We start from the raw sequence: 21,412 nt of genomic DNA, 5'->3' as shown, positions 1-21,412 counted from the left end.
CGTTCACAGCATATGGTAAATGCCGAACAGTTTCCGATACGTCTTGAAGAGCCACGGCACTTCCAATAAGTACAGTATCCCCCTAGCTGCTGGCATGTATTTTTAATTCCTGTTTCCATGGGGAAAGACACACAGAGAACAATTAAAGTGGCAATGTGGGAGTGCAGTGTGTGGTTGCAGGGCTGATGTCACAGTTTCAATAGCAGCATCTCTCACCTAGAAGGACTCTTTCACCCTAAATTAGGTGCACACAAGAGCATAGATTGGGAAGGAGCAGCATGAGGTCGAGGAAGAGCCTTGCTGGCTCCCCTGCTGCTTTCCCAACACTGCCTGCACCAGCACAGCTGGAAAACAGGGGGCTCCTCACATCCCACATGCCTGTCCTGGCTGTGCCACGATTGGTGTGACCTGTGATGGAAATCCTTGCCCAGCCCTTGCAGGGATCATGCCTTGGGGTAATGAGGTTTTGAGACACTCAGCTGATGCAGCACTAAATGAGAAGGGACAGCTCTGTGCCCCAGAGACCCACCAATCCAAACACGCCTGGGGCTCTCCCCATCCCTGTACAGGGCAAGAGACACTGAAAAAGGAATGGCTGGGGAAGAGCTTGTGCCTGAAACAAAACCACATCCTCACCCACAGGAGAAGCCAGGCTTCTACCTTCAAGGATTCTCTCCATCCCAAGTCTGTGTCCTATTGGATGGTCACTCAAACAACATCTCAAGCCCCACGAACCTTTTCAGCCCTCCAACCAACATGGTAACTTGGTGGAACATGGAAAACCCCAGTGATGGAGGATCACAGGTTTCCCCACCTCCCCTCCTCCCCTCTCACCTTCAACATCCTGGACCAACAGGAGAAACATTGGAAAGAGCAGGTACAGGATCTTCATGGCTGATCCACCTCTCCCGGCTTTTTACAGGGCTGCAGAGGGGACACCAAGGCAATGATTTTTTCTGTGATGTTCCCTAGACTTTTCCTGTAAAGCTGAAGATCTTTTACTCCCTTAGGCTTCATGAATCAGACCCATGCCCCAAACACTCTACCCAATAACCTCTGCTTCCCTGGGATCAGGAAAGTCCTCCGAGTTCGGCTTGGCACTGCCCATGCCCAACTCCAGACCTGTCCCAGGATTTCCAGCAAGGACACTCCCCAGGCTCATTCTGGCCACCCCTGTCCCATGAAGCTCTGATCCAGGGATGAGCCAGAGGGCAGGGAAGTGTCTTGGTGCTCAGAAGTGGAAACAGAAATCAACCTTTGGAGTTACTGAAGCCTGAAATGGTAGGAAATCTCCCTACTGCTGTGAAAAACTATCTCCCTACTTTGCTAAGCAAAGTCCCACTTCCCCAAAAAAGACGATCTCAGGTCTCTCCTGCAGCATTAAGGCACATTTCCAGTCTCTGCTCTACTTAGGAAAGCTTAGTTTCACCTCCCATATGTACTCAGCTCTGAGACTCATATGAAGGCTTTTCTTCTCTTTCCCAGACATCTCTGATGCACTTTCAGCTGTTTGTCCTTTAGGTGAGTCTGTGGAGATGGGCTTTGAGCTGAGAACCTGAATGGGGAGGTTTCCAGAAAGACACACCACAGTCACCTACCTGATGAAGGTCTTGGTGTTCAGGCAGCAGCAAAACCAACAGGACTCACTTGGCTCTAGATATCCTTGAGGTCAGGGAATGCTGCTTCACCCAAAACACCCTGGTTTTATATCCCTCCTGGTGGGTGGGACATGCACTCATTGCTACCCTTGGCCAACCAGGGAGTGCCCCATCAGTGTGGGGGTGCTGGGGCTGCCCCTCGTCCCTCCCTGCTGCAGTGGCAGAGGCTGAGGTGCCTCCTGGGTCTGTTGCAATGTCTCCCTTTTCCTCCTGCAACACATCCTGTGACACACAGGGCTGGGCAGGAGCTGCCTGGGATGGGGGAACAGCTTTGCTCTGCAGAGGTGAAGGGTGCTCGTGGTGACTGCTCAGGGTCAGTGTCAGGAGAGGGGAGCACAGGGGGAGGAAAGGCCACAGCAGACAGGGCTGACCTGAAAGTCCCTTACTAATCTCTCCAGTTCTGGAAAGCAATGGCAGTGGAAGCTTTTTTGAGATTGGTGCCTTCTCCCAGAGAACAAATGAACCAAAGAACACTTTCTCTGGTCCTGAGAGGACCAGAGAAAATGGCCTCCATTGCACCAGGGAGGTTTAGTTCAGGTATTAGGAACAATTTCTTCACTAAAAGTGTGGTCAGGAACGGGCACAGCTGTCCAGGGTATTGGGGTTTCAAAATCATGTAGATATGGAACTGGTGACATGGTTTAGTGGTGCTGTGGTTGTCAGGGACAAGGGACACCTGTAACTAGCCAGGACCAGAACAAAGGTCCTGCTCCATCACTCCCACAACAAATCCCCTGCACCAACAGGCACTGCCAAGCTCTGTGTCCCCACTCCAATGCCAGGCAGGAGCATCCCCAGGGACACACACACTGGGCACCCCCAGCATCCCCACCTGCTTCTCCTCACAACAACCCACCTTTGCCACCCCCACAGCCAGCAGGCACAGCACCCCCTCCATCCCAAGGACACACACACACGGCCCACCCCTGCAATGCCAAACTGCTCATCTTTATTCAAGCTGGCAAAAGCAGCCTCTGCCCCACAGAGCCCACGGCTGGGACGAGATGTCTCCAGCCCAGCAGCAGCCAGCAGGAGCAGCTGCCACTGCTGCTGTCCCAGCAGCTGGGTCTGGCAGAGAGGGAGGGGAGAGGACATCAGGAGATGGTTCCAGGAGCCAGAAGCGAGGGGAACGTCCTGCTTGGACATTTCAGGGTCTCAGCCCCATGTGCTGTACAAAGAAAGCAGAGAAGCACGTCAGCTGTGGTAACTTCTCCTCCCACTCTCTCCCACCTTCCCTGCAAGGACCCATCCAGTCTGTGCTGCAGGACACTCAGGCTCAGCACAGGGGAGGCCCAGTCCTTTGTGCAGACAGTTTGGACCTGGCTTATTTTACTGGTGGCAGCCCTGACTCCAAGTCTGAGCAGATGCAGCAAAACCTGGATCATGTCCTGCAAAGCCTGGATGAGCCTCCTGGCACTGGAGGAGGGTGGGGAGGCACTGGCTGACCTGGGGCTCCTGCAGCCCCACTCAGAGCTGATCCAAACCCACAAGGTCTTTTGCCTTCCTTCTTGGGCCTCTCCCATAAACCATAAATACAGGAGATCATTTATCAAGCAATAGCTAGAAATAGATTTCTAACAGATCTTTCTGTGGAAAAAGGAGGAAAAAGGTTTTTTCTGCCAGGGTTGTAATCCCTACCTTTTGCAGCACACACTGACTGATGAGCATCTTCCAATTGGTCTTGTAGGGTAGCGACAACCCCCAAAAGTGCAGTATCCCCCTCGCCGTCTGCATCCAACTGGACTTCCTGTTTCCATGGGCAAAGACACACAGAGAACAATTACAGTGGCAATCTGGGAGACCAGTGTGTTATGCAGGACAGCTGAAACTGCCCGTGGATTTCAGGCCAATAAATCGGCTCAGCTCAAAACTCCCCACAGAGACATCTTCCATTGCAAGGAGGACTCTTTCCCCCTACACTGGGTGCACACAGTAGCAGTAGCAGAGGGTGGGAAGGATCAGCATGAGGTCAAGGAGGAGCCTTGGTGGCTCTCCTGCTGCTTTCCCAGCACTGCCTGCACCAGCACAGCTGGAAAGCAGGGGACTCTTCATGTCCCACATGCCTGTCCTGGCTGTGCCATGATTGGTGTGACCTCTGAGGGAAAATCCTTGCCCAACCCCTGCAGGGATCACACCTTGGGGTAATGAGATTGATGCATCACAAGATGAGAAGGGACATCTTTCAGACATTTAAAAAGGAATGGCTGGGTGCAGAGTTGGAGCCTGAAACCAACCCCCTTCCTGACCCCCAGGACAAGCCAGGCTTGTATTTCCAGGGGCTCTACCCACTCCACGTCTCTATCTGTTGTAAGTTCACTTGAAAAACTCCATTCTCCTCAACCCCATATAACGCTTGCATCCTTCCAAGTAATGTGGTCAATTCCAAGATGTCGAAAACTCCAGTGATGGGGGCTCAGACCTCCCCCTAAATCCCCTCTTGCCCTCTCACCTGCAGCACTCTGGACCAGCAGCAGGATGCAAGGGGAAGAGCAGGTACAGGATCTTCATGGCTAATCCGCCTCTCCCAGGTCTTCACAGGGCTGCAGAGGGGACACCAAGGCAATGAGGACATGAAGGACCCCAGGGGGTGCAGAAGCCTGGGCACTGGGGTTCCCAAAACTGCAGAGGGGCTGCCTCCACACACAGCACATGATCTTTCCTCTACCTTTCTCTTAAGAACAATTCTGAGGTCTGTGCCACCCTGCAAACCTTGGGAGTGTTTCCTCATGTCTCAGTCCCTGGGAAATCCATTTCCAATAACTTTCTCTAAGGTCTTCCATAGGCTTTCCCCAGAGAACAGACTGCACACATGACCCCAATTCTTACCAGTTCAATCTAAATAAATTTTTTATCTGCCCACAAAGAAGCTGTCAGGTCTCTCCTGCAGCATCAAGGCACCTTTCCAGTCTCTTGCTCTACTTAGAAAACCTTAGTTTCACCTCCCACATGTTCTCTGCTCTGAGACTCATATGAAGGCTTTTATTCTCTTTCCCAGACCTCTCTGATGGCCTAATAACACACCTGGATACTTCCAGCTGTTTGTCCTTTAGGTGAGTCTGTGGAGATGGGCTTAGAGCTGAGAACCTGAATGGGGAGGTTTCCAGAACAAGACCCCACAGTCACCTACCTGATGAAGGTCTTGGTGTTCCAGCAGCAGCAAATCCAACAGGAATAGCTTGTGTCCAGATGTGTTTGGGGTCTGGAGATGCTGCTTTGCCCAAAACACCCTGGTGTTTATACCCCTCCTGGTGGGTGGGACATGCACTTATTGCTTCTGACACAACTGCCCTTGGCCAACCAGGCAGTGCCCCATCAGTGTGGGGGTGCTGGGGCTGCCCCTCGTCCCTCCCTGCTGCAGTGGTAGAGGCTGAGGTGCCTCCTGGGGCTGTTGAAATGTCACCCTTATCCTCCTGCAGCACGTCCTGTGACACACGGGCTGGGCAGGAGCTGCCTGGGATGGGCAAGGCATCCTGGTTGGTGCTGGGAATGGTAGCAGTGAGGAAAGGGTTTCCTTCTTTGTGTCCTCTCGTTTCAGAGATTCTATAAATACTCATGTAACCAGAGGTGTGCAAGGCCAGGCTGAATATTGCAAACCTGCAGGTCTTTGTACAGTGAGAAGAAAGTTTTACCTCTTATTTCACTTCAAGAGGTTTGTCTGGGTTATTTGGAAATGACACAGAAAAAAGAAAACTTTGTGTACTCTAGGAAAAAAGAGAGGTTTTTTCCTTCCTCTTTCAATTTCTCTCCTCTCTCTCTGCCCTCTGAAACTCATGAGCTGACTGTCCACAGCACCATCAGTGTGGCTCAAGGTGTTCTGGGCCAAGGAGCCCCTGGGATGGGGGAAAAGCTTTGCTCTGCGGAGGCGAAGGGTGTTCATGGTGAATGCTCAGGGTCAGTGTCACAGGAGGAGAGCACAGGGATGGAAAAGCCAGGGATGATCTCAGTGTCCCTCACTAAACTCTCCAGTTCTGGAAAGCAATGGCAGTGGAAGGTTTTTTGGGCTTGGTCCTTCCTCTCAGGTAAAATGTGACAGAACCAGAGAAAATGGCCTCAGGTAGCACCAAGTGAGGTTTAGATGCTTGGGATCAATGGTCTTAGAGGGCTTTTCCAACATTATTGATTCTGTGATTCTTGGAAGGGAAAGTCTTCCCTGAGCCATCCCAGGGTCACCAGTTCCTCCCGTAGGCACATGGACATGGACACACAGAGGTATTGAACCACTCAGAACCCAAAGCCTGAGTTTTGCTTTGGGAGGGGCCACTGCCTTCGATGGAGCAGATGAGTGTCAATGCAGATTGACTCCAGATGGAGCAGAGATAACAGATCACTCTGCTTACTCCCTGTGGGATTACAAATTCGAACATTTCCAGGCCAGGGGCAGTTGGAGACATTCCACAGGTGACTTAGACCAGGAGGTCAATGCCTTTTTCCTCCTCCTCCTCTTGCCTGGTGGGATGGGGTGTGGAGCAGCACAGCTCCTGCACTACCCACAGCAAGGGGGGTCTGAGCACAGTGGCACAGGACAAGGAGCAGCATCAGGGACAGGTCGTGTGGGCAACCATGGCCATGCCCACCCAAGGGACACACACACCACCCAGCACAGCTCTGCACACAAGGTTGTGATTGTCAGGACCAAGGGACACCTGTGACAGCCAGGATTAGGACACTGACACCACTTCCCAGCAGGAGCATCTGCAGAGCAGCTCCATCACTCCCACAACAAACCCCCTGCACCAACAGGCACTGACAGGCTCTGTGTCCCCACCCCAATGCCAGGCAGGAGCATCCCCAGGGAACACACACTGGGCACCCCCAGCATCCCCTGATGCTTCTCCTCACAACAACCCACCTTTGCCACCCCCACAGCCAGCAGGCACAGCACCCCTTCCATCCCAAGGACACGCACACACGGCCCACCCCTGCAATGCCAAACTGCTCATCTTTATTCAAGCTGGCAAAAGCAGCCTCTGCCCCACAGAGCCCACGGCTGGGACGAGATGTCTCCAGCCCAGCAGCAGCCAGCAGGAGCAGCTGCCACTGCTGCTGTCCCAGCAGCTGGGCCTGGCAGAGGCAGGGAGGGGAGAGGACATCAGGAGATGGTTCCAGGAGCCAGAAGCGAAGGGACGTTCTGCTTGGACATTTCAGGGTCTCAACCCCACATGCTGTATAAAGCAAGCAGAGAAGCACATCAGCTATGGTAACTTTTCCTTCCACTCTCTCCCACCTTCCCTGCAAGAACCATCCAGTCTGTGGTGCAGGAGACTCAGGCTCAGCACAGGGGAGGCCCAGTCCTTCGTGCAGACAGTTTGGACCTGGGTTATCTTAGTGGTGGCAGCCCTGACTCCAAGTCTGAGCAGATGCAGCAAAACCTGGATCATGTCCTGGGTGCTGCCCAAGGACAGCAAATGCTTCACTTTTTGGTCACTTGGTTGAGTCCTCTGCAAAGCCTGGATGAGCCTCCTGGCACTGGAGGAGGGTGGGGAGCCACTGGCTGACCTGGAGCTCCTGCAGCCCCACTCAGGGCTGGCCCAAACCCACGAGGGCTTTTGCCTTCATTCTTGGGCCTGTCCCACAAACCATAAATGCAGGAGTGTATTTGACAGGCATTGAAACCAAACAGATTTCTAACAGATTTTCCTGCACAAAGGAGTACACCAGTCCCCATGAATCCAGACCTTATCTTTTGCAGCACACACTGTACAGGGTACATCTTCCAATAGGTCTCGCAGGGTAGTTGCATCTTCCATAAGTGCAGTATCCCCCTCGCTGTCTGCATCCAGCTGCATTTCAGGTTTCCATGGGGAAAGATATGCATAGAATAATTAAAGCAATAGTATGAGAGAGCTGTGTTTGGTCACAAAAGGCTGATACTGCCCATGCATTTCATGCCAAAAGATGGGCTCAGCTCCAACCTCTCCACAGCAAAGATCAACCGCAGTGCAAAAGATCATCCAGAGGCACCCAAACAGGAACAGTTGGGTGCAGGGTTGAAGGATAAAACACAACCCCCACAACCCCCTTCCTGCCCCACAGTAGAAGCCTGGCTTCTATTTCCAGGGGCTCCCTCCAGTCCATGTCTGTGTCCACTTAGACAGTCACTGGAAAATCACCTTTCTCCTCAACCACCCCTTCACATCACTCTAACTGACATGGTCACTTCCTGGGACATGGAAAATCCCAGTGATGAGGGTTTTCACCTCCTCCCATCTCCCCTTTACCCCTCTCACCTGAAGCACCCTGGACCAGCAGGAGGAGCAAGGGAAAGAGCAGGTACAGGATTTTCATGGCTGATCCACCTCTCCCAGGTCTTCACAGGGCTGCAGAGGGGACACCAAGGCAATGAGGACATGGAGAAGTCCAGGGGTGCAGAAGCCTTGGCACTGGGGTTCCCCAAAGTGCAGAGGGGCTGTCTCCACACACAGCAAATGATCTGTCCTTTACCTTTCTCTCAAGAACAATTCTGAGGTCTGTACCACCCTACAGACCTGGTGAGTATTCCACAGTGTCTCAGTCTCTGGGAAACTGATTACCTCAGCTGATCCTTTTCCAGGAAACCCCACAGTTACCCACCTGATGAAGGTCTTGGTGTTCAGGCAACAGCAAGCCCAGGAGAAATCGCTTGAGTCTAGATTTGCTCCTTGGGTCCAAGGAGCACTTTTTTGGCCAAAATACTCTGATTTTATATCATTGCAGATTACAGGAACATTCCCTCATTCTTGCTGACACATCTCCCCATGGCCAATCAGAAAGGCACCATCAGTGGGGGTGGTGGCTTGCTGGGGTTGCCCCTCATCCCTCCCTGCTGCAGTGGCAGAGGCTGAGGTGCCTCCTGGGGCTGTTGCAATGTCACCCTTATCCTCCTGCAACACGTCTTGTGACACCCCCTGCACAGCAGCAGAACAGGCTGTGGTGGCCTGGCATGACCTGCCAGGGATGGACAAAGCAGGCTGGTTGATGCAGATGCCAGCAGAAATCAGTCCTAACCAGTCTTTACTATGTGAGGCCCTGGCACAGGTTGCCCAGAGAAGCTGGGGCTGCCCCATCCCTGGGAGTGTCCAAGGCCACCTGGGTCAGGGTGAGATCACACCTCACCTCACCCTGTCTGAATTCACTGCTCCTAAAACTGCCGTTCTTGGCATAAAAACTGCAAATGTGATTCAGCAGAAGCAAAACTCTGTGTAAAGGCGTGCAAACTATGGGAGATTAACGAAGGAAGCTGAATAGGGCCTTATTAGGCCTTGGAGATGTGGAGTTGATCAAGAGACTTTGTGAATTTATAGGAAGTCTGTGATGTTTTAGAAAGGTGGATCAGGTGGATCAGGAAAGAACAGGTGATGGGATAGAATGAAGCAAGGCATCCCTTGTGGCACGTCTTGTGGCCCAGCTCAAGTAAGCATGGCCATGCTCTACATCTGATCACCTTAATCCGTCCTGTGTTCCAAGTAAACTTTAATTCTAACCATTTTATGGACAAACAATCTGTCTCTGGCATGTCCCCATAGCTGTGCAGTCCTCTAGCAAGCTTCAGACCAGAGCACTGGGTATGGGAGAGAACACCAGGAGCGTTGGTCCGTTGCCCAGAGGTGCCAAAGTTCTGGGAGTTGGATCCTGGAGAAAACAAAGGGGCTTTGAGGTTGGATGCATCAGGGACACAGGGTCTGGTGCCATCATGCATGGAATCATGGAATGGTTTGGGTTGGAAGGGACCTAAGAGATCATCTCATTCCAATGCCCTGCCATGGGCAGGGACACCTTCCACCAGACCAGGTTGCTCAAAGCTTGTTCAACCCGGCCTTGATGCACGATGGGGATATTCCCTGAGCATCAATCCACAGAAGGAGGATTGGGCACCCATTGTTAAGTCTTTGTGGGTGTAAGAGTCCTGGGAGGTTTGGTACCAGGCTCAGGACCAGTCCAGGAGCAGCAGAGCCAGGGACATTTTACGGTGTGGAAAGGGCTTTTAGTCCACCCTGCAGGAAAGCCATGGCTGGGGCCAGCCCTGCCCAGAGGAGCTGCTCTGACCTGGGGATCTTGTGCTGGATCCCAGCAGAGAGGCAGCTTGGCCCTGCTGATCCAGACCTGGATGTGTACCCACAGCTGACATCCTGGCCTGGCTTTGGCCCATCCCCACGGAGATGCCCAAAGCCCCAGGCAGAGGCTGCTCCCAACCCCTGTCTGCCCTGTTCCCTGGTGGGGGGCAGTGGGATCCCCCCTACCCTCACAGCCCCCAGGGTGCCTGACCCATGGCAGTGCAGGAGCCACTCCCATGGCACCCCTGAGCTGAGCATCATGGATTTGCACCAAGGATCATCCACAATGCTGACCCACCTGGGCTCCTAGCTGAGCCCCTCAAGCCTATAACCATGTCTGAAACTGCCCCAGCACTGACCCCTAACTCAATCCCAAGCTCCTAAGATGGCACAGCCATCAGTCCCTATTTCCTCTGGAGCAGAATGGCTTCCCCCACCCCCAGCTACCCCTGGACCCCACAAAACACCCCCCTGGTGCCAGAACACCCAGACACCACAGCTGGGGATGGACCCAAATGTGTGTGTCCAGTGTGTGTCCCACGAGGACTCCTGACCCAGCTTGGGATCCAGGGGGAAACCAGAAGGCCACCCACTGAAATTAAGGGGGTCATAGCAACCAATCAATCCCTGACCCCAAATGGGAGGTGCAGGGGTGCCCTTGCTGAGCGAGAAGGCTGGTGCTGAGCTCCCTGTGGGTGTCATGTGCATCCCCCCTCCCTGCATGGGTGGGATGCTGGTGTGGTTGGGCCAGCTTGGAAAGAGGGTGGATGTGTGGGGGTGTTTGTGGGTCCGTGTCTGTCAGGAATTCACCCCATCTGCTCTGCCCTTCCCTGCAGGCAGAGGAAAGAGATGCACACCGAGGACACACACACACACACACAGACATCTTGGCAGTGGGAATGCAAACCGCCACCTTGTATTGGGGATGTTGGGGTAAAGGGATTCCCGTGGGATCGTGGTCTGGCTGTCCAGGGCTGTCGCTGCTCCCGGCGGCGCTCAGTGCCTCCACACAGCATCGTCCTGACCACGCAGAGAGGGCAAGGGCTGGTCTCAGAGACTGTCACCAGGGATCCAGGAACCCCTCAGGGATACCATCGCCTGCAGGAGGAAAGGTCTGGCAGTGCCTCTCCCAGCCAAGGCAGCCGTGAGGGCTCAGGGATGTCCCCATACTCTCAGGCTGCATATTGCCCCCCTCTTTCTCCAACAGCCTCACCCCTAACCCCCCTGAGCCCTCTGAGCAGCCCTGAACTTACATCCGACAGCAGAATTCCTGCTCAGAGCAGAGGCCAATGCGGCCGATCCCGGGAGGGCAGGACCGGTGGGAGCAGAACCCGCCGCGGCGCTCGCATTCCTGGTGGGATCCTCGAGCCAGGGACAGCCCTGCAGAGAACCAGGAGAGGAGACCTTGAGGACAGCCCTGCTGAGGTGCTGAGCACAGCCCCTGGTCCCTGTGTGGCCAACACTGGCCCAGCCCTGCCTGTTCCTCGACACGAATTGTGAGCAGGTGTCTCCAGCAGAAATCAAGGTGATGTTTATGACACTTGGATGGGATGGTCACTACCACCCCTCAGCAGGCTCTGGGGAAAGGCTCTGCATCATGCCTGGTGCCTCCCTTCTGGAACAAGAGAGGAATCCAAAGGTGGAAGTAGGGTCTGCCCTACTCTCACCTCCTCCTCTCTAGCAGAGCTGCTGTGCCCAGTGCCTCAGAGAAGTAATGGACAGGAGGTATAGAAATGGTGGCAAAACCTCATCCCTGGAGCACAAGAGCTTAAATACAAGGTTCCAGCTCTGGTCCCAACTGTAGAACTTGCAGCAGAAGCCTTTCCTTAGAGGTATAGGGGTGAGAGGGACCCCAAGGAGGATGGCACAGCCAGCAGAACTAACAGGTGACTCATCAACTCAGCTGGCAAATCCTCCCTTCAAAATATTGACAAAGGACAAACCCTCCACCTCCTCCTCCACATTTCTTACCTGTCACTCCCAGGAGCATCAGGAGGAGTAGAGCACAGAGGACAGGCAGGATCCTCATGGTTGGGAGTCGCCAGCAGGGTCACAGCTCTGGGGAGAAGAGAAAGGAGGCAGAGATGAATGGCAGGGTCCCTGCCTGTGGGCTGTGTAGCACCTGCTCAGGGACAGAACTGAGGAGAGGGGATGTCACCAGTCACTGACAGGAGGATGAGCTCAACAGCCCAGGGGTAGGAGCTCCCACAGCCTCTCAGGTCCCGGCAGCAGCCGCAGCAGTTTGGTCCCAGCCAGCTGGTCTCCCCACGTAGCACAGTGTCCCTTGGGATGGCTGACACCTCAAAATGTCCAGCCAAAAAGCTCCTTTTCCTGTTTCTTCCCCTGCCAGAGAAAATGAAGCATAGTTTTCCTCCTCTGACACCTCTGAGAAGGATTCCCAAGCCTCCAGCCCACGGTCTTGTGTCATCCCACCTTGCGTAAGGGACGCTCGGTGCTGTGGTTTGCTGGACATCTCTTGGGACACACACAGCATCCCTGTTCGTTAGACCTTGGCCAGCAATCAGCTTTCACAACACAAAGGAGCTCTGTCCTCCTCCCCGCCACGTGAAGCGTGCTCTCTATGCTTCGCTGGAAAATAGCTGGGAAGACGCCACACGGGATGACATCGCCATCCAACTGGCAGCCCCGTGAAGGACGAGCTTTAATTGCGGCTTTGTTTTGTGGAGTTTGCTGTATGTAACCCTTTACTGGTTCTCAGTGTGCTGGTGGTGCACCTTCATATACGTTTTTAGGCTTCTTGCAGATTCATTGAGCGTATGTGTGTGTGTATGTATGTCAAAAACCTACTCATGCATCATAATTTAGATTCCCTGAGTGGTTGCCTGAGCCATAGAATCACAGGATAGGTTGGCTTGGAAGGGACCTTAAAGCTCATCTCATTCCAACTCGTTACCATGGGCAAGGACACCTCCCACTAGACTAGGTTGCTCCAAGCCTTGTCCCACCTGTCCTTGAACACCTCCAGGGATGAGGCAGCCACAGCTTCTCTGGGCAAGCTGTGCCAGGGCCTCACCACCGTCACATGTTCAAAGAGGGCTGCTGGGGCACTGGGGTGAGCAGATCTCCTGTTCTTCACACTTTTTTTCCCATGAAACAATGTCCTCTCTCAGACCTGCACAGGAGGAGAGGGGCTGTGCTAAAAGACTGACAGCAGCACCATTGCCAGGAGTTGGACGCAGTGATCCTTGTGAGCCCCTTCCAGCTCAGGATATTCTATGATTGTGTGATTAACTGGGAGGTAGTAGAAACCTAAGAGGCACAAAGTATGATTTTTGTGTGACCAGCTATTCCACCAAGGGCTTCATATGTGTCTCAAATGAGCTTTTTAGCCACTGCACACCTGGCTGTGGCATGGACAGTCCCACTCCAGCAGTTCAGTTATAATCTGTCTGGGTTTATCTAATCCAACTTCAGTACCATCTCTACCTCTTGGAAAGAGCTGTGAGATGAATTTGGAGCAGCTTGTCCAGAGAAGTTTTTGATTCCCCATCCCTGGAAGTGTTCAAGGCCAGGTTGGTCAAGGCTTGGAGCAACCTGGTCTAGTGGAAGGTGTCCCTCACCCTGGAAGGGGCTTGGATCTAGATGATTTTTAAGTCCCTTCCAACCCAAACCATTTAATGATTCTATGAATTTGAACATGCACAGAGTGATAGAGCAATAGAATTGGGATAAGAAGCAGGGGGGAGATGTGCTGCATTGATCCCAGGGGGTGAGGTTTCAGCATGTGTTTCACTCTAAGCTGGCTCCTGAAGCCATTCCCAAGCCACGAAGGCAAAGACTTCTATTTGTGGAGGTGAACTGAAAGCATGATGATAAAAGATGCGTTCTGCATGATGGTGTTTCCAGACACTGTCTCCAGACCTGAATCTAAAATAACAAGGGCTGAAGCCTCTCTGCAAAGTCCTCAGTTCTTGAGCAAAACATCTTGAGCCATTCCAGTTTGTGAAAGAAATACTCACCTTCCGTGGATTGTGCAAAACTTCTTAGGACATAAACTGTAAATTGCTGCTTTGGTTCCCCTTGGCAGTTTCCTCAGGTTTCCATCCAGGGGAATCCCTGGGAGGTGGCCGTTGGCCCAGTTTCCTGCCCTTCATGAGGCTGTGGTTTCAATGGTGGCAGAAACAGCTGCTCTGAACAGGCCCAGAGCTGGGCCTGTTCAGTCATAGAATCATAGAATAGATTGGGTTGGAAAAGACCTCCAAGATCATCGAGTCCAACCCCTGATCCAACTCCAATTACTATATCATGGCACTAAGGGCCACGTCCAATCTCTTTTTAAAAACTTCCAGGGATGGTGAATCCACCACCTCTCTGGGCAGGCCGTTCCAATGCCTGATCACCCTCTCTGTAAAGAATTTCTTCCTAACATCTAACCTAAACTTCCCCTGGCAGAGCTTGAGCCCATGTCCCCTTGTCCTGTTGTTGGTTGCCTGGCAGAAGAGACCGACCCCCACCTGGCTATAACTTCCCTTCAGGTAGTTGAAGAGAGTGATGAGGTCACCTCTAAGCCTTCTCTTCTCCAGACTAAAAAACCCCAGCTCCCTCAACCTCTCCTCATAGGACTTGTGCACAAGTCCCTTTACCAACCTAGTTGCTTTTCTCTGGACCTGCTCCAGCACCTCAATATCTTTCCTGAACTGAGGGGCCCAGAGCTGAACACAATACTCAAGGTGTGGCCTCACCAGCCCTGAGTACAGGGGAAGGATCACTGCCCTGCTCCTGCTGGCCACACTGTTCCTGATCCAGGCCAGGATGCCACTGGCCTTCTTGGCCACCTGGGCACACTGCTGGCTCATGTTCAGCTTCCTGTCAATCAGCACCCCCAGCTCCCTTTCTGCCTGGCTGCTCTCCACTAGGAAGTGGGAACTGAAAGTTTTCACAGCACAAGGTGCTATGAAGCATCCACACTGGAGAAGGCTTTTGCGCTCCCTATGGAAATGATGACTGATCCCAGTTTTAGTCACGGTAGAGGATCCCTAGCAGGGATGTGTGGAGAACATGTCACTATTCACTCAATCAGCAACCCAAGACAGGAAAATATTTTGGTAAACTAGTCTTTCTTGGTAAGTTTAGCCTGATTTCAGAATTCTCAATTGAAATTCTAAATGGAAATAAGACTTCTGGAGAAATGAATTACAACAAACAGACGCACAAACTTCCCAAATCTTGCTTTTATTGAAAGAAGAACGACAAATCCTTGATGACTGGTACAACAATTCCCAGAATCCAACCATGCCAAAAGCAATCATCCCTGGAGATTCTCCGCAGTTAGCCAAACTACAGCCTGCACAAAGGAAACGATGTTTCAGAATTATGATGATGAGGAAAGTCTTACTCAGGGCCCAACTGAAAATCTGGGGAGCCATCTTTGCCCCATTTAAACCCTAAACTTACCATCTGCAGCAATTATACCCGGAACGACATAACCCCAGGTAAGTGTTGCCACGAGGGCATTTCCCACTGTGGCAAAAAGTCCCACGGTATCCACATTCCATGTAAGGTCTTACGGGTCCTGAAAAGCTTCTACCTTAAAAAAGAAAGAAACAAACAAACAAAACCAGGAGGCAGCTGTTTCTGTCAGGGTTTTGCATTTTGCTAAACTCCTGTGAGCTGAGACCGTGCCAAACCTGCGCCCAAACACAGCCTTCATGCAGCCCTCAGAGGAGGAGGCCGATGGACAGAACAACCAAGCATATGCTGTAATTCTTTCTTTAGATGTAAGAACTGTGTCTCCAAGCCCAGGACTCCTTTAGGAGCTCACGTTTTAGGGGTAGACACCAGAGACCGGATAGAAAAGAGTAAGTGGGCACTCAGCAGCTCTGAAAGTCTTGTAGGTCACACTTAAGGAGGGGGCACCAGCTCAACTGGCAGGATCCCACTTGTACAAAACAGAGGGAGAGAGATTTTCTGCATGGACAAATAGTGACAGGACAAGGTGGAAAATTTTTACACTGAAAGAGGAGAGATTTATTTTAGGTTTTAGGAAGAAATTCTTCCCTGTAATGGCAGTGAGGCCCTGGCACAGGTTGCCCAGAGAAGTTGTGGCTGCCCCTGGAAGTGTCCAAGGCCAGGCTGGACAGGGCTTGGAGCAACCTGGAATAGTAGAAGGTGTCCCTGCCTGTGGCAGGGGCTTGGGACTGGATGATCTTTAAGGTCCCTTCCAACCCAAGCCATTCCATGATTCTGTGGTTCTATAGATTTGGCCTATTTTCCTGCCCATAAATTTCAGCTATGCCTCAAAACAGGTCCTGGTGTTCATACATGGATAAATTCATGTAGAACAATTCCATGCTACCAAACACAGCAAACCAGGCATTGCCCTCTGGGTCTGAGGCCTGGCAGCCTGGCACTGGTCTTACCCATATGGCTACGCTGTCTTCTCCATTAAAATAGGGTCCCCACATTCAAACTGCCTTTTGGGAATGGCCACCAGCCTGAGCTATTCCCAGAACAGCTTTTTTCCCATGGCAGTGCTAGTTGTCAGGGATCAAAATGACCCCAGGGAGCAGACTACTAATTAGGCAGCCTGTTGCCTGTTTGGTTAATTAACAGAGATGTAGCCTGGCAGCTGATGTGTTCTGGATGCATCTGACTGACTGCACATGAACCAATTAATTCCAGTTTCGCAGCTCATTCATGGAGCTACACTAAGTCCAGCATATTCAGAGAGAGGAGAGCTTGTTTCAGCACACAGATGATGGATATTGCACATTCACAGCACATCCCTGGTGTGTCAGATTCCCAGCACGTGAGTGGATTGGTGCACGCACACCTGGAAACAACCAGAAAATCCCAGGCAGAAATAAAACAGAAGGGTGAACAAAACACTTCTGGTGCCAAACTATCTTTCTGGGGGACATTGCAGAGGTGATTGTGAGCAGTCTGAGCTCTCAGAAACATTTTTTTTTCCAGAGAAATTTCTTGCTTTTTATATCCAGAAGAAAGGTCCTACTGTAAACAGGTCAAGTATACACTGTGTGTATTTGTGTGCTAAACAAGGACATAAAACAGACCAAAGGAATGCTTTGCCCTGTGTCCTGCCTTTGAGAACAGCCATGAGCAGAGTAAGGTAAGAGCAGGTAAGAATAAGATCAGACAAGCATATGGAATTATAGAGTCATGGAATCATTTAGGTTGGAAAAGACCTCTGGGGTCATCGAGTCCAACCATTCCTCCAGCACTGCCAAGCTCACCACTAACCCATGTCCACAAGTGCCACATCTACACGTTTTAAATCCCTTCAGGGATATTTATGACACTTCTCCCACGTTTCTGGTCTTCTGCAATTCATCACAGTCTTTTCCCATCCTTACTCCCCCAGAGGACACTTTCCATCCTGTTCCCACAGAGATCAACCCCAAAACTCCACCGGGCGCTTGTTTGTGCACTGAGTGCCCTGCAACTGCAGTGGTGCCATTTTCAGAGGTGGTGTTAAAACACAAACCCTTTTCCTGGATAATAGGGTGGGTTTGGGGTTCCTGACTCCTTTGCATCCCCCCAGCAGGCACAGCCTTACACCACCACTTATGGTTGCACAGGCTTCTCCACTAAGGAGATGCTACCAGTAGAATTTCGGTCCTAACTCATCATCTTCTGTCTCCTCACTCCAAGAACAAACTCCTGAAATAAACAGTATTTGGAGAATATGGGACCAGATTCCTTTTATTTGCTGTGTGGCTTAAAAATATTTGATTATGATTTGATTTGTTTGTTGCAGGGTGACTCAGAAACAAGTTGATTTAAGTGCAAGTCTGCAACCTCTAATGGGGAAAACGCTGGTGCTGAATGGTAATTTTGGGGTTTCCCCTCATGCTTTCACCTCAGACTGGATTTCCAGAGGAGTAGCAAAAGCACTGAAGTGATGGTTGGAGTGTTTGCCCGCAAAATTCATGTATCATCTGTAATCTGCCAACAAGTTTTGATGGTGTGTGTGAAGATTCTTTGCAGGAGGTATCTTGGCCACGTCCCAAAGGGGATGGGGACACCTTTGTAAGACACCAGCACCTCCTTCTCTATAGTCCCTCATCTTCATTTACACCTTACCTGCAGCTCCATGAAATGCCACCAAGAGGAGAACAAAGAGAAAGGGAAGGATTTTCATGGCAGAGGGTGGGCTGGGAACCCAGGTCCTACAGAAAAGGAGACCAAGACATCAGTGAGAAGGTTGTCCCTCCACAGTCATCACGGGCTGAGAAGTGACACACAGACATGTTCTTCAGGACCTAGGAGTTATCTAGAAGAGGTGTTACACATTTTTGTTATGATTATGTCTATTGTCCTAAGGTTTCCCTGGAGCATACATAGGATCATGGCATAGGAAGAAACTACCATGCAGGAAATGCTATTTTAAACCCCCTTTTGATTAAGGCATTAAGTACCCAGATATTTATTCCTGATTTCTTGACACTTTGCAATGCATTGCAATAAATTTGATTTGCTTTACAGAAGTTAAAGCTGTTAATTTAAGTAGAAAAATAAGAAAATTTTTGCCATATTTATACAAAACAACCCAATGTGTGTTCTCAAGTTTTTCTAATTAAGAAAAAAAGAGCAGAAAAAGTTCCTTCACAATTAAATCAAAGTCCAGTTTCTCCTTATTCTTTCTTAGAGGCTATTGCCTTTCCTTCACCTCAAGAATTATATGATTTCCAGGATAAATTTTTGAGTGCTTACATTTCCTGCAGCCAACAAAACCTCTTCTCCCTTATCAATTTATGAAGCCTCCAGAATGGACTCCTGTCAGACTGGAGTCACTGCACAGTTAAGGCTAAAACAGTGAAATGCAGCTAAAAGTGAAAAGATATGAAGCCTCCAACCAGTTCAAGAGTGACAAAACTTTCTAAAAGAGGCTGAATAACGAGAAGATTTTGGTTGTTACCAGGTAGGAGGAGGCTCTAGGTTGGACCAGTCCTTGGGTCAGCGTCAGCCACCCCGATGCAGGAAGATGAAGGAGCAGAGCGTGGCCTTGTGCTGTTTCTGGAGGGTGGTGAAGGATGGTTGATCTCCACAGCCTTCTGGTGGCCAATCACACAGTCCCTGCGACTTTGAGGTGACACAATGACTCCTCTTTGTTGCCATCCTCCTATGAGGAACCAAGGTATGGCTTTCAAAATGTTGCAGCATCCACTGGGGAAATGGGTTGAGCTGCTCAAACCGCCTCGGGCCACCTCCCTTTGAGCAGCCCGTGGGCCACAGCAGCTCACTCAAGGTCTCTGGGCCATATGTTGTCTTCTGGCCAGCTGGGGCTTGGTGGCATCTGCTCTCTAGCATGATAAAATAAATATATTATAAATGTATAATACATATTTATATAACATATAATATAATATAGGCATATCATAGATGTAATATATAAATAAATCATAAATAGATATATTTATTTAATATATTATTAAACTATATGCATGTATCATACATATATATTATAAAAATAATATACTTTATATATATATATAAACCCCATAATGAATAAAATAAAACCAGCCATGCAGGCTGTCCTGTTCCTGTGTGATCATTCTGCACAGCTCCATTGGAAGCTGGTGCTGTGTGATGGGAACCCTCAGGGAAATGTTACATAGTGGGGTCTGGTGGGATTTACCCAGCTGATGTCCACAGAGCAAGAATCTTTCAAAGGATACCTCTCATCCACAGTTTTGGTTCCTGTGGCATGGAAGAAAATTATAAACCTGAAGCTAATATATGTATACATATTTAAGAAAATATAAATATATAAAATACAGAGATAACATAAATATATATTATATATATTATAGAAATACATATATTAATACAGTGTCAACCAGTGTTTGAGGGATACACAATGATTTCTAGCTCTAGGTATTAATTTTGCCTTCTGCAGTGATGTGCTTCAGGTTTTGATGAGGATAGTCATGTGCATCTGAGTGTTACTAATGAACTAGCCAGTTATTTAATTTACCACATAAATCCCAGCAGGAATTTCTCCTTAAATGCCTGCAACTGTCTAGTGGGGAAGCGCTGTCTCCATCTGTTTTCAGAGGTTTCATATTAATTCCTTAAAAATATGAACATTCTATCACCCTAAAAGAAAAATAATTATCAGCTAGAGTTAGGTTTAAAAGCCCCACCTAAACCTATGTTAAATGGGAAGCTCATTCTTCTGTGGAAATTTAGGAAGAGGGTTAATGAGCTGTTATTAATACTACATCATTTCTACTGTTGGGAGAGAAAATTTGGGTAGTTCTATTTTGATTAAGAACATGGAAAAGATCTACACTAGATTGGTGGGGAAAAAGGTGAGAGTAAAATAGTAATCTAATAGTTAGGAGTTAAAAAAAGAAAAAAATTTAAAAAGCGATTTGTTTTTTTAAAACTTTTGCACCAAACCACTTTTAGTACTAATTGCCTGCGCTGTATGTAAGATATTTTAAGCCACATGTATTTATGGAAATTATTACAGCCCATGCTCAGCGATTTTAGTTTTATTACAGCCTTTACTCTCTTGCCATGGGCAGAAGAGTGCACTGAGCTACAGCACAGCACCCTTGAGTGTCCCACTCCTTTCTTAAGGACTCCCCCAATGGTTTCCTGCTTTCCAGGGATTTACAGACATTTCTATAAATTCAGCAGTCTGTTGCAATGGGATCTTCACTTTTATACCTTTTTTCTTCTGGAATCTGACCCATTTCATGGGAGTAGCCGCTCTCCTCCGCCAGCTGCGTGAGCCCCGCTGAGCTCATCCCTGCTAGAGCCTCTCTCGACCCGCCCTTCGTGCCCTGCAGGGATTTTTCTTAGATCTCTTTGTTTTCTTTCCCAGTCAAAGCAAATACTTCACCGACGTTTCTAGCATAGCCCTTGTAAACAGCTTTCAGGCTGCCCGAAGTCTTCGTGTTTCTCTGGACTGCTCCTTTTGGTGCTTTTCTTTCCTCATTTTTGTTTTTGTTTTGAGTTTCAATACTCACATGTTGAATGCATTTAGTCCCACAAGGTGGTTAAACCTAATTGCACTCACTTTTACAGAGCAGCTTTCACAAACAGCTTTGGAATTAGGTCCTTTGCACCTAATCCAGGAAGGCAAATGTTCTTGTGGGTGCCCGGACTAGTTGTTCTAAGAATCACCATCTTGCAGCCACAAAAATGTGATCTCTGCATCTCCCGACATCACCCACAGTCACCCCTCAGAACTTCTCTGCTCAGCCACCTCAAGCAAGGGAATGACCTGCAGAAGATCCCTGCGTCCACCAGGGAGGGATTATTCGCTGAAAACCTTCTCTAAGGTGTTGTGAAGTATTTGCAGACCCACTCCAGGGTGTGTGGCAGAACACCTGGGCAGAAAGGTGGCACAGCATGTGAGGGACAGATGAGCCTGTGTGATACCACCTGTAGGCAGCTCACCTGGAGCACTGAGTCCAACTCTGGGGCTCCCAATGTAAGAAGGATGTGGAGCTGCTGGAGCAAGTCCAGAGGAGGCCATGGAGATGCTCCGAGGGCTGGAGCCCCTGTGCTCTGGAGCCAGGCTGGGAGAGCTGGGGGGTTCACCTGGAGAAAAGAAGGCTCCAGGGAGACCTGAGAACCCCTTCCAGTGCCCAGAGGGGCTCCAGAAGAGCTGGAGAGGGACTTGGGACAAGAGCCTGGAGGGGGAAATGGTCTTAAGCTGCAAGAGGGAAGGTTTAGATTAGAAAACAGGAAAAATTCTCGGCTATGAGGGTGGTGAGTCCCTGGCAC

The 21,412-nt window shown here is 50.2% G+C and overlaps 1 protein-coding gene and 1 long non-coding RNA gene across 2 annotated transcripts; both read right to left on the bottom strand.

The window, feature by feature from the left end:
* On the bottom strand, nucleotides 1-1,666 carry LOC126640596 (uncharacterized). Its single transcript, XR_007629094.1, has 3 exons — nucleotides 1,599-1,666; nucleotides 835-924; nucleotides 1-109 (listed from the first exon to the last, which is right to left on the bottom strand). It is a non-coding gene; the product is annotated as an uncharacterized LOC126640596 (long non-coding RNA).
* An 8,893-nt stretch (nucleotides 1,667-10,559) lies between these two features.
* LOC126640595 (gallinacin-5-like) lies at nucleotides 10,560-18,731 on the bottom strand. Its single transcript, XM_050316530.1, is given in 5 exon segments — nucleotides 10,560-10,786; nucleotides 10,942-11,068; nucleotides 11,660-11,746; nucleotides 17,753-17,838; nucleotides 18,588-18,731. Coding segments are annotated over 4 exon segments (288 nt in total). The 5' UTR covers nucleotides 17,811-17,838; nucleotides 18,588-18,731; the 3' UTR covers nucleotides 10,560-10,770.
* Between the last annotated feature and the right edge of the window lie 2,681 nt (nucleotides 18,732-21,412).

The sequence above is a fragment of the Myiozetetes cayanensis genome, unplaced genomic scaffold, assembly GCF_022539395.1.
Source record: "Myiozetetes cayanensis isolate MyiCay16 unplaced genomic scaffold, myiCay2020 scf2-11, whole genome shotgun sequence".
In the NCBI taxonomy this organism is placed as follows: domain Eukaryota; kingdom Metazoa; phylum Chordata; class Aves; order Passeriformes; family Tyrannidae; genus Myiozetetes; species Myiozetetes cayanensis.
The sequence above is the reverse complement of the archived record's forward strand: the minus strand, read 5'-3'. Positions and strand labels throughout refer to the sequence as shown.